The following is a 16,295-nucleotide window of genomic DNA, read 5'->3' as shown; positions in this document are numbered from 1 at the left end:
CCGTGAACCTTGGTTCCTTCAGGGGTCGTCCCGTGAACCTTGGTTCCTTCAGGGGTCGTCCTGTGAGTCTTGGTTCCTTCAGGGGTCGTCCCGTGAACCTTGGTTCCTTCAGTGGTCGTCCCGTGAACCTTGGTTCCTTCAGTGGTCGTCCCGTGAACCTTGGTTCCTTCAGGGGTCGTCCCGTGAACCTTGGTTCCTTCAGTGGTCGTCCCGTGAACCTTGGTTCCTTCAGGGGTCGTCCTGTGAGTCTTGGTTCCTTCAGGGGTCGTCCTGTGAGCCTTGGTTCCTTCAGGGGTCGTCCTGTGAGTCTTGGTTCCTTCAGGGCTCGTCCTGTGAGCCTTGGTTCCTTCAGGGGTCGTCCCGTGAGTCTTGGTTCCTTCAGGGGTCGTCCCGTGAACCTTGGTTCCTTCAGGGCTCGTCCTGTGAGCCTTGGTTCCTTCAGGGGTCGTCCTATGAGTCTTGGTTCCTTCAGGGTTCGTCCTGTGAGCCTTGGTTCCTTCAGGGGTCGTCCTGTGAGTCTTGGTTCCTTCAGGGGTCGTCCTGTGAGTCTTGGTTTCTTCAGGGGTCGTCCTGTGAGCCTTGGGGTCCTTCAGGGGTCGTCTTGTGAGTCTTGGTTCCTTCAGGGGTCGTCCTGTGAGCCTTGGGTCCTTCAGGGGTCGTTCCGTGAGCCTTGGTTCCTTCAGAGTTCGTCCTGTGAGTCTTGGTTCCTTCAGGGGTCGTCCTGTGAGCCTTAATTCCTTCAGGGGTCGTACTGTGAGCCTTAATTCCTTCAGGGGTCGTACTGTGAGCCTTAATTCCTTCATGGGTCGTCCTGTGAGCCTTAATTCCTTCAGGGGTCGTACTGTGAGCCTTGGTTCCTTCAGGGGTCGTTTTGTGAGCCTTGGTTCCTTCAGGGGTCGTCCTGTGAGCCTTGGTTCCTTCAGGGGTCGTCCTGTGAGCATTGGTTCCTTCAGAGTTCGTCCTGTGAGCCTTGGTTCCTTCAGGGGTCGTCCTGTGAGCCTTAATTCCTTCAGGGGTCGTACTGTGAGCCTTGGTTCCTTCAGGGGTCGTCCTGTGAGCCTTGGTTCCTTCAGGGGTCGTCCTGTGAGCCTTGGTTCCTTCAGGGGCCGTCCTGTGAGCCTTGGGTCCTTCAGGGGTCGTCCTGTGAGTCTAGGTTCCTTCAGAGGTCGTCCTGTGAGCCTTGGGTCCTTCAGGGGTCGTTCCGTGAGTCTTGGTTCCTTCAGGGGTCGTACTGTGAGCCTTGCTGCCTCGCACTGCTGTCAACAACTCAAGAGGATTCCTTGAGATGATGCACGAAAGGAAACTGTATTTCGATGCTTCAATTTAGTCAGAAATAGTGTGTTTACAATATTTAAAACTTCATGTCATTCCACGAATTCCAACGCCATGTTGCTTGTTAAATCAGATTACTTCATTTAATTTAACAAAAAAGTCAAGACAACATTTTATAAATTATATTATATAAGTAATATAGTCATACCAAGCTGCTAATTGTATTTTATCCTAAATTAACATTTGTATGTTTTTATTTCTCTGTTAATATCCACCGCTTTGTGTGTATATATATATATATATATATATATATATATATATATATATATATATATATATATATATATATATATATATATATATATATATATATATATATATATATATGTATATACTTCAAGAGAGATTATCTATCTGTCTACGTCTCTTTGCCAGTCTGTCGAAATTTGGAAGCCAGACGTTTGAGGGTAACCTAACCTAACCTAACCTAACCTAACCTAACCTTCCCCACATTGGCAGAGGGAATGGTCTTGGGTATGGGATAAACATAGGCTGATCGGGGGTCACCAGAGCTCAAAAAGAAACAGCGTGCCAACGTCACATTCAGCTTCCAGGATGAGTTTTAGCACTCCCCGCCAACCACACAGCTAAACATTTTGAAAACAATCTTTTCAAACTCATTTTTCTTATAGTAATATCCACCATGATTCATTGATCTCGGGAAAATCAACGGATATTTCCTGCTATTCATAATTTGCCCGTACTCCCTGAAAACAGACGATCCTCTCACAGGCTTCTGTGGTTTGTCAAGCCACGCCCCTCTCTCAGAGTAAAGGAGGTAATAATTTAATTGTTTAGTGTTCCACCCCACTAAGCTCCGCTCACAGCTGAACACCCGTACATTAGACAATTATATTTCTGATGAAAGAAAGACGTTGACAGATGGAAAAAAATTGAGACAGAAACATTAGACAGAGACAGACAGTAACAGACAGAAAAGAGAGACAGAGACAAAGACAGACACATTGAGACAGATAGAAAGTGGCATAGAAGATTAGATTGATAGATGGGTGGATAGATGGCTAGATGGATAGATAAATGAATAGACAGATGGTTAAATAGATGGATCAATAGGTGGATGGGTGGACAGATGGAAAAATAGATGGACAAACGGATAGGTGGATGGATATATGGACAGATGGAAGATAGACAAGACCCGGGAAATGCCGTGTACCCACCCTAGCATACCTATATGAGAGAATGTCTTTCCAATTTGCAAGGGGAATGGTCTGAGGTATGGGACGGATGTAGGCTGGTCGTGGTAGGCCTAAGTTAAACGATTTAGGATATATTAGTAATTACATATCCACAACTTCAGGCCAGCTTCATGAGTCTTGCACTGAATGTGAAATGTGGAGTGTGTTGAACGTGGAGTTGTTAGCCACAAATAAAATTAATTATAAAGGAGAATGGAAAGCAAAGCATTTGACCCATACATTTGTTTCAGTGCTTCTTGAGGGGAAAATCAGAAGGGAAAGAAGGGCAGAACGAGGGGAGAGACGAAGGGTGGAAGAGAGAGACAGATAGAGAGAGCTAGATAGAGAGAGCTAGATAGAGAACAAGATAGAGAAGAAGAGATATTTAGAGATAGATTTTTTTTTATTATTGTTTCCACAGGAGGCGGCTAGTTTATTGTGCACCCCATACTCATCCTGTGAGCGGTAGCGCAAAAAGGATTACAGAGGGCACAAAAGGTCTTTATCAGGCCTCAACGGAGATTACATTAACAATTTCACCTATCCTTCACACCTTATAATTGTAATGTCAGTTAGTTACAGAGAAAACTCTGTTTCAAGAGCTATATATTTACAGCAAATCATTATACATTAATAGCAGGTCTTATTACTAATACATAACTGTTTGAGCAATTGAGATATTACAGCTAGAGGGGAGCTGCTGTTTGTTATTATTAGTCTCCACAATATACTACTTGTTTCTTAATCTCATATGTCGTTTATCTACTTTAAGCGAAATATGGATACAGTGGAAGGATTTCAGGCATTTTATCCTTAATTTATTATGATGGTTTGCCATTTCTTTCAACGTGAGTTTAGATTTATCTCTAAATGGCTCAATTTTACTACAGTCCAAGATATAATGTTCGAGTGTGTGTCCCTGTCTTTGTCCACATATTTTGCACTTTACTTTATCTAGATCTCTATAGAAGCCGAACTGCCAGATATACTTGTAGCCACGTCTCATTCGAGCGTTGACAACATCTGCTAGTCTGCTGCTTTTGTTACTTGCTTCATACATGTGTTTTAGTTGATACATTTCATTATGGTGAACAATGGACCTGCTAAAGTCCAGTTTGCACTGTTCTATTTTCTTCAAATTCATCCAAGAGTTCTCGTCTGATGTCACTTCTAAGGGACCTATTTAATAACTCAAGATTCCATTCAACACTGTCTTTATTTACTGCAACCTTAGCAAGGGCGTCAACTTTATCATGTTCCTGCAGGTCAATGTGAGAAGGAATCCAAAACATTTTGATATTTGCCGCTTATTTAATATGCTTATATGTCTATGTTTGGCTTCAGAGACAAGCACGTTATTACTTGATGGCAAACTATTTATTGCTAGTAGTGAGGAAAGGGAGTCAGAAATAATTAAGCTTTCTACTTCAGTGTTGTCAATAATTTATAGTGCTACCAGTATTGCTATCAACTCATCTTGCATTGTGGATACCCAGTTATTAACTCTTATATTCATTTGAATTATCCTGCCATCGGGCTGATGAGCAATAACAGCACTTCCTGCCCTCCCTGTAGCTGTATTGAGTGATCCGTCAGTGTAGTCTGTGCGATGTTGTTTTTATTTTGTGTATTGTGAATGTGTTCTAGGGTGCTTAATTTACCAGCAAGCTGAGAATGAGGGTTGTTTGTGATTAGTTTCTTGGTGGGGTATGCATGGGTCAGGATGTCAAAAGGTACTATCTGGGGGGGGGGGAAGAAATATATATATAAATATATATATATATATATATATATATATATATATATATATATATATATATATATATATATATATATATATATATATATATATATATATATATATATGGGGAAAATCCACAAAGATATGGGAAAGGAAGATGAACGTTTCGACTGTCCAAAGCCGTTGTCAACACCAGACTGGTGTCTGGTGTTCAATAATAAGGAAGGGAGTACCACCTCTGGCTGGACGAAGGGGACCCTTAGCCTCGGAGGAAACCACACATAACGCATTAGAGGAAATGTTTAGGTCCCCTCCAATACAGTTTCTGTGTGTTTTTCTCCTACCACCCCCTTCCTTTTGTGTTTTATTGTGCTTCATTAGATTTTTAAAGGTTATAAGATGTGCAATGGTTGATACAATTAGTGTTTAAAGGTTATGGATCTCTTGGAGCTCCTCCGCTTCCGAACAGGAACCGAGGACGCAGCAGGCGTTTCCCTTATAAATAAATAATTAGATTAAAGAAGAATTGGAGTGCGCAATGGTTCTATATGCACCCAATTGTTTCCATTAATTATTTGTCCAGTCAATTATGTATCTTCTCAAATTTATTTACGGCAGTGAAGCTCCTTAGCACTTTATTCCCCTAGCATGGAAGTCTGTCATCAAAACCTTGTTTTATTCCCAGTATTTGTTAAAGTAATGTTTTATATCACTCTGTTGTACAAGTTCTCACTTTAAATAGTGTTTCATAACCTTATTTTTTATATTGTTTTATTTATACTTTTCATCAGTATTTACTCTCGTATCTTCAGGTTCAACAGCTTCTAAAAGGAATGAAACTGAGTGATCTAACTTAACAAAAATGTATATAATAATAACCTCTTATACGCCGGACAAACTTTATAATCCTCAGTTGTACGTTTTTCAACAAAACTTTTGTATCCGTTGTATTGTCCACTGACACAAGGTGCACTGCGAAGCTCTCTCATAATGCTCACTTGGTCAGTATTACTGTCTACGATAATACTAGCTCAAGGTAGAGCTCTAGGATGGTTCTCACTAGCTCAAGGTAAAGCTTTAGGATAGTTCTCACTAGCTTAAGGTAAAGCTCTAAGATGGTTCTCACTAGCTCAAGGTAAAGCTCTAGGATAGTTCTCACTAGCTTAAGGTAAAGCTCTAGGATAGTTCTCACTAGCTCAGGGATAGTTCTCACTAGCTCAAGGATAGTTCTCACTAGATCAAGGTAAAGCTCTTGGATAGTTCTCACTAGCTCAAGGTAAAGCTCTAGGATGGTTCTCACTAGCTCAAGGTAGAGCTCTAGGATGGTTCTCACTAGCTCAAGGTAAAGCTTTAGGATAGTTCTCACTAGCTTAAGGTAAAGCTCTAAGATGGTTCTCACTAGCTCAAGGTAAAGCTCTAGGATAGTTCTCACTAGCTTAAGGTAAAGCTCTAGGATAGTTCTCACTATCTCAAGGATAGTTCTCACTAGCTCAAGGTAAAGCTCTTGGATAGTTCTCACTAGCTCAAGGTAAAGCTCTAGGATGGTTCTCACTAGCTCAAGGTAAAGCTCTAGGATAGTTCTCACTAGATCAAGGTAAAGCTCTAGGATAGTTCTCACTAGATCAAGGTAAAGCTCTAGGATAGTTCTCACTAGCTCAAGGTAAAGCTCAAGGATAGTTCTCACTAGATCAAGGTAAAGCTCTAGGATAGTTCTCACTAGATCAAGGTAAAGCTCTAGGATAGTTCTCACTAGCTCAAGGTAAAGCTCTCGGATAGTTCTCACTAGCTCAAGGTAAAGCTCTTGGATAGTTCTCACTAGCTCAAGGTAAAGCTCTAAGATGGTTCTCACTAGCTCAAGGTAAAGCTCTAGGATGGTTCTCACTAGCTCAAGGTAAAGCTCTAGGATGGTTCTCACTAGCTCAAGGTAAAGCTCTAGGATAGTTCTCACTAGCTTAAGGTAAAGCTCTAGGATAGTTCTCACTAGATCAAGTTAAGGCGTTAGGAAAAGTCCCACTAATTCAAGGTAAGGCTCGAGGATAATTATCACTAGTTCAAGATAGGGCCCTAAGATTGTACTCACTCCAGGTAAATATTTAAGATAATACTAGTTCCATTAGAAAATCTAGGATAATACTAGCTCCAGTTTAAGTTCTAGGATAATACCAGCGTAAGGCATAACTCTAGAATAATCCAATCACCTAATTTACCCAGCAGTAATAGGAGAGATGGTTGTAAACCGATTATCGGACCGTGTTCCAGGGAGAACTTGTAGGGATAGGCCTACGGAAAGAAGAGCTCTATGCTTGTAGACAAAAGTTAGAATTCACTCTACGACCTCAAGTGGATGGGTCACACTCAATGTCCTCAAGTGGATGGGTCACACTCAATGTCCTTAAGTGGATGGGTCACACTCAATGTCCTCAAGTGAATGGGTCACACTCAATGTCCTCAAGTGGATGGGTCACACTCAATGTCCTCAAGTGGATGGGTCACACTCAATGTTCTCAAGTGGATGGGTCACAGTCAATGTCCTCAAGTGGATGGGTCACACTTTATGACTTCAAGAAATTTACATCCTCTTTGTCCCTAAGAGCTTCATTATTCATGAAGATTAGTCTTAGTAATTCGAATATTATTTGTTAGAACCACATAGGTGACCCACTTTAACATGTAATATACGTTTCTGAACTTTCAATTTCTGAACCATTTCTAGTTTCCAAATGTATTTCTTCAAGTGGGGACTCCATGATGGCGCGGCATACTCTAAGACTGGTCTCACGTAGGCAGTGTAGAGCGCCCTAAATGCCTCCTGACTTAGGTTTCTGAATGATGTTCTAACTTTTGCCAGTGTAGAGTACGCTGCTGTCGTTATCCTGTTTATATGTGCTTCAGGAGATAGATTGGGTGTTACGTTCACGCCCAGGTCTCTTTCTCGCGTCGTCACAGGTAGGCAGTTCCCCTTCATTGTGTACTGTCCCTTTGGTCTCTTATCACCTAGTCACATTTCCATAACTTTACATTTGCTCGTGTTGAACTCCAGTAGCCATTTCTCTGACCATCTCTGCAACCTGTTCAAGTCTTCTTGGAGGATCCTACAATCCTCATCTGTCACAACTCTTCTCATTAACTTTGCGTCATCCGCGATCATCGACATGTAGGATTCTACTCAACACACTGTCTTTGTGTGTGTACTCACCTAATTGTGCTTGCGGGGGTTGAGCTCTGGCTCTTTGGTCCCGCCTCTCAACCGTCAATCAACAGGTGTACAGGTTCCTGAGCCTATTGGGCTCTATCATATCTACACTTGAAACTGTGTATGGAGTCAGCCTCCACCACATCACTTCCTAATGCATTCCATTTGTCAACCACTCTGACACTAAAAAATTTCTTTCTAATATCTCTGTGGCTCATTTGGGCGCTCAGTTTCCACCTGTGTCCCCTTGTGCGTGTTCCCCTTGTGTTAAATAGCCTGTCTTTGTCTACCCCTATCGATTCCCTTGAGAATCTTGAATGTGGTGATCATGTGTGTGTGTGTGTGTGTGTGTGTGTGTGTGTGTGTGTGTGTGTGTGTGTGTGTGTGTGTGTGTGTGTGTGTGTGTGTGTGTGTGTGTGACTAAGTGAAAAAGATTTACTTTGAGAATGTAATTCAATGAATTCATAAAAACATTATATAAATTAAAAGTAATTATCCAAAACTTTTTGTTAATTACATTTTCATGAGGGTACAGATTGAGCTCAATCTGAACTCTCCTCAAAATGTAATAAAGGAAAGTGCTTAAGAAGTTATGTTTTTAATTTTTTTATGCAGTTTCTTGAATGTATGTTCCAAGGATCTGACTTATTTACATTGTAATTAATGAGCTTAATTATCCTCCCTTGCCCTCTAAACTAATGCATTCCACTCACTTACTCACCTATAGGAAAATATGTTTATACCTTAAAGTTGTTTGTCCGATTGTTCTAGGCCCACCTTTATTTAAACTACCAGTTATGTACTTTATCAATTCTTGTATCTTGTATGTCGTGAGTATGTCTCTCGTGCGTCACTGTTTCTCTAGTATTTTAACATTTAACATTTTCAGCCTCTCTGTTGACTAGCGTATGTACATTATACCACGTTAATCCTGAGCAAATTGAATTTGTATTAATAACTTAATATATGTTAACTAAACAAAGAAATATTTTCTTATATTTTAATAAATCGCAAGTAAAACAGAAACAATAGTTTTTATTGAATTTAAAAAAAAATTTAAATGACGATTCTCAGTTTTTCACTGAAAGCCTCAATGTTGATGATGCTTTATCAAATATAATTTACTACTGAACGGGTATTATATCAGCTGTCTCGAGTATTTTGTGTTTTGTACAAGAAAGGGCGATGGACTTTGCGTTATATCGATCGCACGTGAGAGTTGTTAAATCCCAGGAACGGAGATCTTTGTTACTTGCACCTTAGGAAACATTTCTGAGATCTTCAGCATCTCACCTCCATCTTAGGACCCAACTCTGAGATCTTCAGCATCTCACCTCCATCTTAGGACCCAACTCTGAGATCTTCAGCATCTCACCTCCATCTCAGGACCCAACTCTGAGATCTTCAGCATCTCACCTCCATCTTAGGACCCAACTCTAAGATCTTCAGCATCTCACCTCCATCTTAAGACCCAACTCTGAGATCTTCAGCATCTCACCTCCATCTTAGGACCCAACTCTGAGATCTTCAGCATCTCACCTCCATCTCAGGACCCAACTCTGAGATCTTCAGCATCTCACCTCCATCTCAGGACCCAACTCTAAGATCTTCAGCATCTCACCTCCATCTTAGGACCCAACTCTAAGATCTTCAGCATCTCACCTCCATCTCAGGACCCAACTCTAAGATCTTCAGCATCTCACCTCCATCTTAGGACCCAACTCTAAGATCTTCAGCATCTCACCTCCATCTCAGGACCCAACTCTAAGATCTTCAGCATCTCACCTCCATCTTAGGACCCAACTCTGAGATCTTCAGCATCTCACCTCCATCTTAGGACCCAACTCTGAGATCTTCAGCATCTCACCTCCATCTTAGGACATAAATACATTTTTCTCTTCAGAGCCAAGCTACAAATCGAGAAAATTGTAGTGAGAGATCGGTGGCAGCGAGCACTCTGGCAGCTGATCAAGTATTCTACAGACCTCTTCGCTGCGGTGGGGAGGGGGGGGGGGGGGTGACGGAATGACGGAGGGAGGGGACGGAGTGGGGTGGGGGGCACTCTAACACATTTTGGAAGATCGTCATTCAAACTGTCAAGCGATACGTCTTTCGGTCGCCTCCTTAGCTATTAGGCCTAACAATAAACCAGGGTTGAATAATCTGTTTTTATAATTATTTTGAGCACCTTAACTGTAATAATTATTTCATGTAACACGAAACAGCTTTTGTACAGTTTCACCTGAAATGCCGAACTAATACGTAAATGTGAAATGTAACAAAATTATAGTCGCTAAGAATCTGATATTAATCATCGATGAATAATTCTGGTGTCATTGAGAGGCTGAACCTTGGCAGCTGCAGTAGCCGGTCCTCCCATGAGCATAACTCATCATCAGAGTACAACAGTGTTCTGATAATTTCGTCTATTTATTCTCCAGAAAGTCACCTTCATATAATCTTGCGAAATTATTCAGAGTTTCTTTTGCCTAGCATATATTTGCTCTGTTTCTACGATCATCAGTGTTCATGAAAGTTAAACTCGACCCTTTTATTGCCGGTAATATAAAATAGTGTTCTACTACTGAACACTGGCGTTCAGCAGTCGTCAGTTGGGTTCAGTTGTGTTATCTTATCTTGAGGTTATCTTGAGATGATTTCGGGGCTTTTTAGTGTCCCCGCGGCCCGGTCCTCGACCTGGCCTCCACCCCCAGAAAGCAGCCCGTGACAGCTGACTAACTCCCAGGTACCTATTTTACTGCTAGGTAACAGGGGCATAGGGTGAAAGAAACTCTGCCCATTGTTTCTCTCCGGCGCCTGGGATCGAACCCAGGACCACAGGATCACAAGTCCAGCGTGCTGTCCGCTCGGCCGACCGGCTCCTCCCTATATGAAGGTCATGAAGGTCCGCTTCAGTAAAACAGAAGCAAGAAATTGATTTTATTGAATTTAAACCTTTTTTTTAGAGGTTTTATTTTAGATAATATTTTTTTTAGAGGTTAAATTTTAGACAAGTGTTTATATTAACTAGCGACTGTCTTGACATATAATTTGTCAAAGATATTTGTCAAATTTGGAAATTTGTCCCTGTTTAGTTTAATTTATGCCACAAACATTTCTGCTCATTTATAACGCTAATCAGCATGTATATTTCTTTCTTTACTCTTCAGTAAAGCTGTCCACTCTCCAGCCTGACAGCTGAGTGGACAGCGCTTCGGATTCGTAGTCCTGAGGTTCCGAGTTCGATCCCCAGTGGAGGCGGAGAAAAATGGACAAAAAGTTTCTTTCACCCTAATGCCCCCTGTTACCTAGCAGGAAATAGGTACCCGGGAGTTAGACAGCTGCTACGGGCTGCTTCCTGGAGGTGTGTAACAAAAAGGAGGTCTGGTCGAGGACCGGGCCGCGGGGACACTAAAGCCCCGAAATCATCTCAAGATAACCTCAAAATAACCTCAGTGGATAAGGTTAAGGTCCTGTCACATTATATAAATTGTAGTGGGTTATTGACTGTTTTTAGAATAATAATTTACATTCCTAACTGCCATATACAAGTGTCAGTCTACGTGGAAGTTGATAGTGAATAGTGAGTTGATGAACACAAAACAATGAATGACGATAAAATATCTTTGCATTGTATAAATACATTGAATAAAATTCAGTGTGTAAATGTATTGTATAAATGTTGCAGTGTATAAATGTATTGTATAAATGTTACAGTGTATAAATGTATTGTATAAATGTTGCATTTATACAACATTATATTTATACAGTTTACAAATATTACATTTATACATTTTATTCAATGTATAAATACATTGAGTAAAATTCAGTGTGTAAACGTATTGTATAAATGTTGCGGTGTATAAATGTATTGTATAAATGTTGCAGTGTATAAATACATTGTATAAATGTTACAGTGTATAAATGTTACAGTGTATAAATGTATTGTATAAATGCTGCAGTGTATAAATACATTGTATAAATGTTACAGTGTATAAATGTATTGTATAAATGTTGCATTTATACAACATTATATTTATACAGTTTACAAATATTACATTTATACATTTTATTCAATGTATAAATACATTGAGTAAAATTCAGTGTGTAAACGTATTGTATAAATGTTGCGGTGTATAAATGTATTGTATAAATGTTGCAGTGTATAAATGTATTGTATAAATGTTGCGGTGTATAAATGTATTGTATAAATGTTGCAGTGTATAAATGTATTGTATAAATGTTGCAGTGTATAAATGTTGCAGTGTATAAATGTATTGTATTAATGTTACAGTGTAGAAATGTTGCATTTCATTCTTTATTTTCTCCCGTGTCATTCAGCCTGGAGATTAATGCTACAGCTTTCAGGTCTTTGTGTATTTTTAGTTCATTAAAAATATTATCGGACATTTATTTCAGTATTCTTTTTATCATTGTTTGTTCAACACCTAATTCTATTCTGTCTTCTATTCCTGGTTTCTTGCAAGTTATTTTTGTAAGCATGTCAACAGTATCATGTTTTTCTAAAGGGAAAATATTGTGGAATCAATTGAAATTTAATCTCAAAATTATTTTCCTATTCAGGAAAACATTCAATTGATAATCAAAGATAAATCCTGTTGTTTGTGTGAGTAGTTTTGCGTTCAGTGTCAAAGTCACACATGGAAAGTAGCAGTTAGTTTGTTTTTAATTCATCTTTATTATATTCATTTTCCATTCAACATATTCATAAAGTCGTATATATTCTGCACAACCCATGAACTTTACCATTTAGCAGTCCGATCTCTCTATTTCTGCTCTTTATTTCATAACAGAAAGTTATTCTTTCCGATTTCTATTGCAGAGCCCTAGTCTTAAACACTCTCAGAGGTACACGCCTCACGTACATAAGGATATATGTACACTAAATACATAAATGTGAAGTGACTTTTTCTCTGCCTTCCTCATGTATATGCATCATAAAGAACTTAAGTGCACTTAACCTTTATATCTGTTCTCAATCTCGAAGGCTTAGTTTGTACGTATTAAACAGTTTATGAGCTCAGAAGTACTATGAAGTCTATAATAATAATAATAATAATAATAATAATAATAATAATAATAATAATAATAATAATAATAATAATAATAATAATAAAACCTTGGGAAGAAAACGACCTCGCAGTTTCGTAGCTCGTAAACTGTTTAATTAATTCAGTCTATGCCATCATGCAAGACGCCAAAGATGCATATGTTTCGTAGGTGAAAACGTAAATGCATAATGAATCTTTGCCCAGTTCACTAAGTTCACAAACCAGTGTTGTAGCTAATATCTAACTTATCTGTGGTTTATTTTTGAGTAGTTTATCGGAGAGTTACCACATTGTGGCTGCATATTCAAGAACTGGTCTAATGTAGGTAGAATATATTATTCATCTGCTGCTGATGTTATTTTATCTTCGTATGCTCCACGTGATATACTTGGTGTTGTGTCTACTTCTATATCCATTACCTTCCCTGATCCAAGCATTAATTCCATCTCAACTTTACTCACCTAGTTGTACTCACCTAATTGTGCTTGTGGGGGTAGAGCTCCAACTCTTTCATCCCGCCTCTCAACTGTCAATCAACTGATGCACAGATTCCTGAGCCTACTGGGCTCTATCATATCTACATTTGAAACTGTGTATGGAGTCAGCCTCCACCACACCACTTCCTAATGCATTCCATTTGTTAACTACCGAGACAGTTAATATGAAATATAACTGTGTTTGGCCGGTTGGGTTCCTCATCCCCGGCTGCAACTGCATCTTCCCATTTGTGTCAACAGTGCAGGATATTTGAAGTGAAGACTTGGACGAAAACATTTGATAATATAAAGATGAGTTACTGAAGGGTTTTCCTTGAAGCAGCCATCAACACATATTGTGTGATCAACGAGGTAGATGCAGAAGACAAAAGGGGTAACCCGAGGGAGGCAGACTGCTTGCATGATCAATACTTGTCGCTGACGAATGACACGACATGTGTGCCGAATGAGTTGAAGCAAGACACGAACACACTGACATTATTAATAAAAAAACACGACAAAATATATTTGGTCGAAGACTTTTAACTTGTGGATTAATAGATATGTTTAATTTAATATACAAAATGAAAATATTCTTATTTGGAACCAAAAACTAACTTTTTATTATAACGTTAATATACGTCGATTAAGGCCTTTGCTTACCTGGAATAGCAGTGGGGTTCTAGGTATTGGGTAACACACACACACACACACACACACACACACACACACACACACACACACACACACACAAAACACACACACACACACACACACACACACACACACACACACACACACACACACACACACACACACACATGTGTGTGTGTGTGTGTGAATGCGAGGCTGGCTAACATCAGAACGGCGTTCAGGAACCTGTGTAAGGAATCATTCAGAATCTTGTACACCACATATGTAAGACCAATCCTGGAGTATGCGGCCCCAGCATGGAGCCCGTACCTTGTCAAGCACAAGACGAAGCTGGAAAAAGTCCAAAGGTATGCTACTAGACTAGTCCCAGAACTAAGAGGCATGAGTTATGAGGAAAGGCTGCGGGAAATGCACCTCACGACACTGGAAGACAGAAGAGTAAGGGGGGACATGATCACAACCTACAAAATCCTCAGGGGAATCGACCGGGTAAACAAGGACGAACTTTTCAACACTGGTGGGACGCGAACAAGGGGACACAGGTGGAAGCTGAGTACCCAAATGAGCCACAGAGACGTTAGAAAGAACTTTTTCAGTGTCAGAGTAGTTAACAAATGGAATGCATTAGGAAGTGATGTGGTGGAGGCTGACTCCATTCACAGTTTCAAATGTAGATATGATAGAGCCCAATAGGCTCAGGAATCTGTACACCAGTTGATTGACGGTTGAGAGGCGGGACCAAAGAGCCAGAGCTCAACCCCCGCAAGCACAATTAGGTGAGTACAATTAGGTGAGTACACACATACACACACACACACACGCACACACACGCACACACACACACACACACACACACACACACACACACACACACACACACACACACACCTAACCGGAATTGATACCTAAGGGAATTGATAGGGTAGATAAAGACAGGCTATTTAACACAAGGGGCACACGCACTAGGGGACACAGGTGGAAACTGAGTGCCCAAATGAGCCTCAGAGATATTAAAAAGAACTTTTTTAGCGTCAGAGTGGTTGACAAATGGAATGCACTAGAAAGTGAAGTGGTGGAGGCTGACTCCATACACAGTTTCAAGTGTAGATATGATAAGAGCCCAATAGGCTCAGGAACCTGTCCACCTGTTGATTGACGGTTGAGAGGCGAGACCAAAGAGCCAGAGCTCAAGCCCCGCAAGCGCAATTAGATGAGTACAATTAGGTGAGTACACAATCGCTGCCTAATGCATTCCATCTGTTAACTACTCTGACACTGAAAAAGTTCTTTCTGGGCCACAGGGACGTTAGAAAGAACTTTTTCAGTGTCAGAGTAGTTAACAGATGGAATGCATTAGGGAGTGATGTGGTGGAGGCTGACTCCACACACAGTTTCAAATGTAGATATGATAGAACCCAACCACTTCCTTATATATGTGAGTGTATATTTTATTCAAACTTTATTTCAAATAATGAGTTACAGATTTGGTTACAGACAAGGTACAAAGTTGATTATCATAGGTTGTCGAGTTCTTCCAGCACCTTAGGTGGCAGGCAGGAACCTTGAATACAGTCTGTACTTCCCGTCTGTATCGCCACACCCAACCACTTGGGGGTGGACAAGTGGTTGGGAAGCGACGGTCTCGCTTCATTCAGGTCGGCGTTCAATCCCTGACCGTCCAAGAGGTTGGGCATCATTTCCTTCACCCGTCACATCCCAAAACCATATATATATATATATATATATATATATATATATATATATATATATATATATATATATATATATATATATATATATAAAGGGGTAGCACCTAAGGTGCAATTGTAGGGACCCGATATATATATATATATATATATATATATATATATATATATACAAATAAGGAAAAGGAGTACCACCTCTGGCTGGTAGAAGGGGACCCTTAGCCTCGGAGAAAAGCACACACAACGCATTAGAGGGGATTTTAGATCCCCTCTAATGCAGTTCCCATGTTCTTTTGTCCTACCACCCCTTTTCCATTTGTGTTTTATTAGATATTTAAAGGTTACAAGATGTATATTGGTTAACAATGAGTTCTTAAAGGTTATGAATGTCTTAAGAGCTCCTCCGCCTCCGGACAGGAACCAAGGACGCAGCAAGCGTTTCTCTTCCGGATCGTCACACTGAGGCGCTGAAACAAGAAACTAGAAGCCCTTGGGTCCCCTTGGGTCTCTGGTGACGTCGACGAGCCTAGAACCCAATTCTGTGAGAGAGCCCAAGGCACTTTTACCGCAGGGGCCATGCGTCTTAGACGCTAAGGGAACAAAGGTGCAATGTCCTTCCAGTCACCTGTACTTTATTGATTTTGCTGTTTCCCTGTTGATGGCCGCCCCACCTGCTTCATCAGCATTGAAGTGTATGTAGGGGTTAGCGAGGGTGGATACACATGTGTAGTCCCACACCAGCTGTCTGCTCCTTTTCCAGGGGTATATTGTGATGCCATCTGGGCGAATTGCAGGATCGTCTGGATTTTGGTCCATTAGGATGTGAGGTTCTCCCTCTGCTGGGCATTGAGCTGAAGGAAGGCTCCTCTTGATGATGTCATTAAACTCATTGAGTCTTGTATGCCTATCATTGGAGCTCCCAATG

The 16,295-nt window shown here is 40.5% G+C and overlaps 1 protein-coding gene across 1 annotated transcript in view; it reads right to left on the bottom strand.

Annotated features, from left to right (window-relative positions):
- Positions 1–3,588, bottom strand: part of LOC138355851 (ribosome-binding protein 1-like) — a 4,285-nt gene extending 697 nt beyond the window's left edge. The window contains exons 1-2 of the mRNA XM_069311391.1: positions 3,478–3,588; positions 1–1,256 (exon numbers count right to left, since the gene is read on the bottom strand). The exon at positions 1–1,256 is cut by the window's left edge and continues 697 nt beyond it. Coding sequence (XP_069167492.1) covers positions 1–1,256; positions 3,478–3,588 — 1,367 coding nt within the window. The remainder of the gene's footprint in view (positions 1,257–3,477) is intronic.
- Positions 3,589–16,295: the final 12,707 nt, after the last annotated feature.

The sequence above is a fragment of the Procambarus clarkii genome, chromosome 69, assembly GCF_040958095.1.
Source record: "Procambarus clarkii isolate CNS0578487 chromosome 69, FALCON_Pclarkii_2.0, whole genome shotgun sequence".
NCBI lineage: Eukaryota > Metazoa > Arthropoda > Malacostraca > Decapoda > Cambaridae > Procambarus > Procambarus clarkii.
The sequence above is the reverse complement of the archived record's forward strand: the minus strand, read 5'-3'. Positions and strand labels throughout refer to the sequence as shown.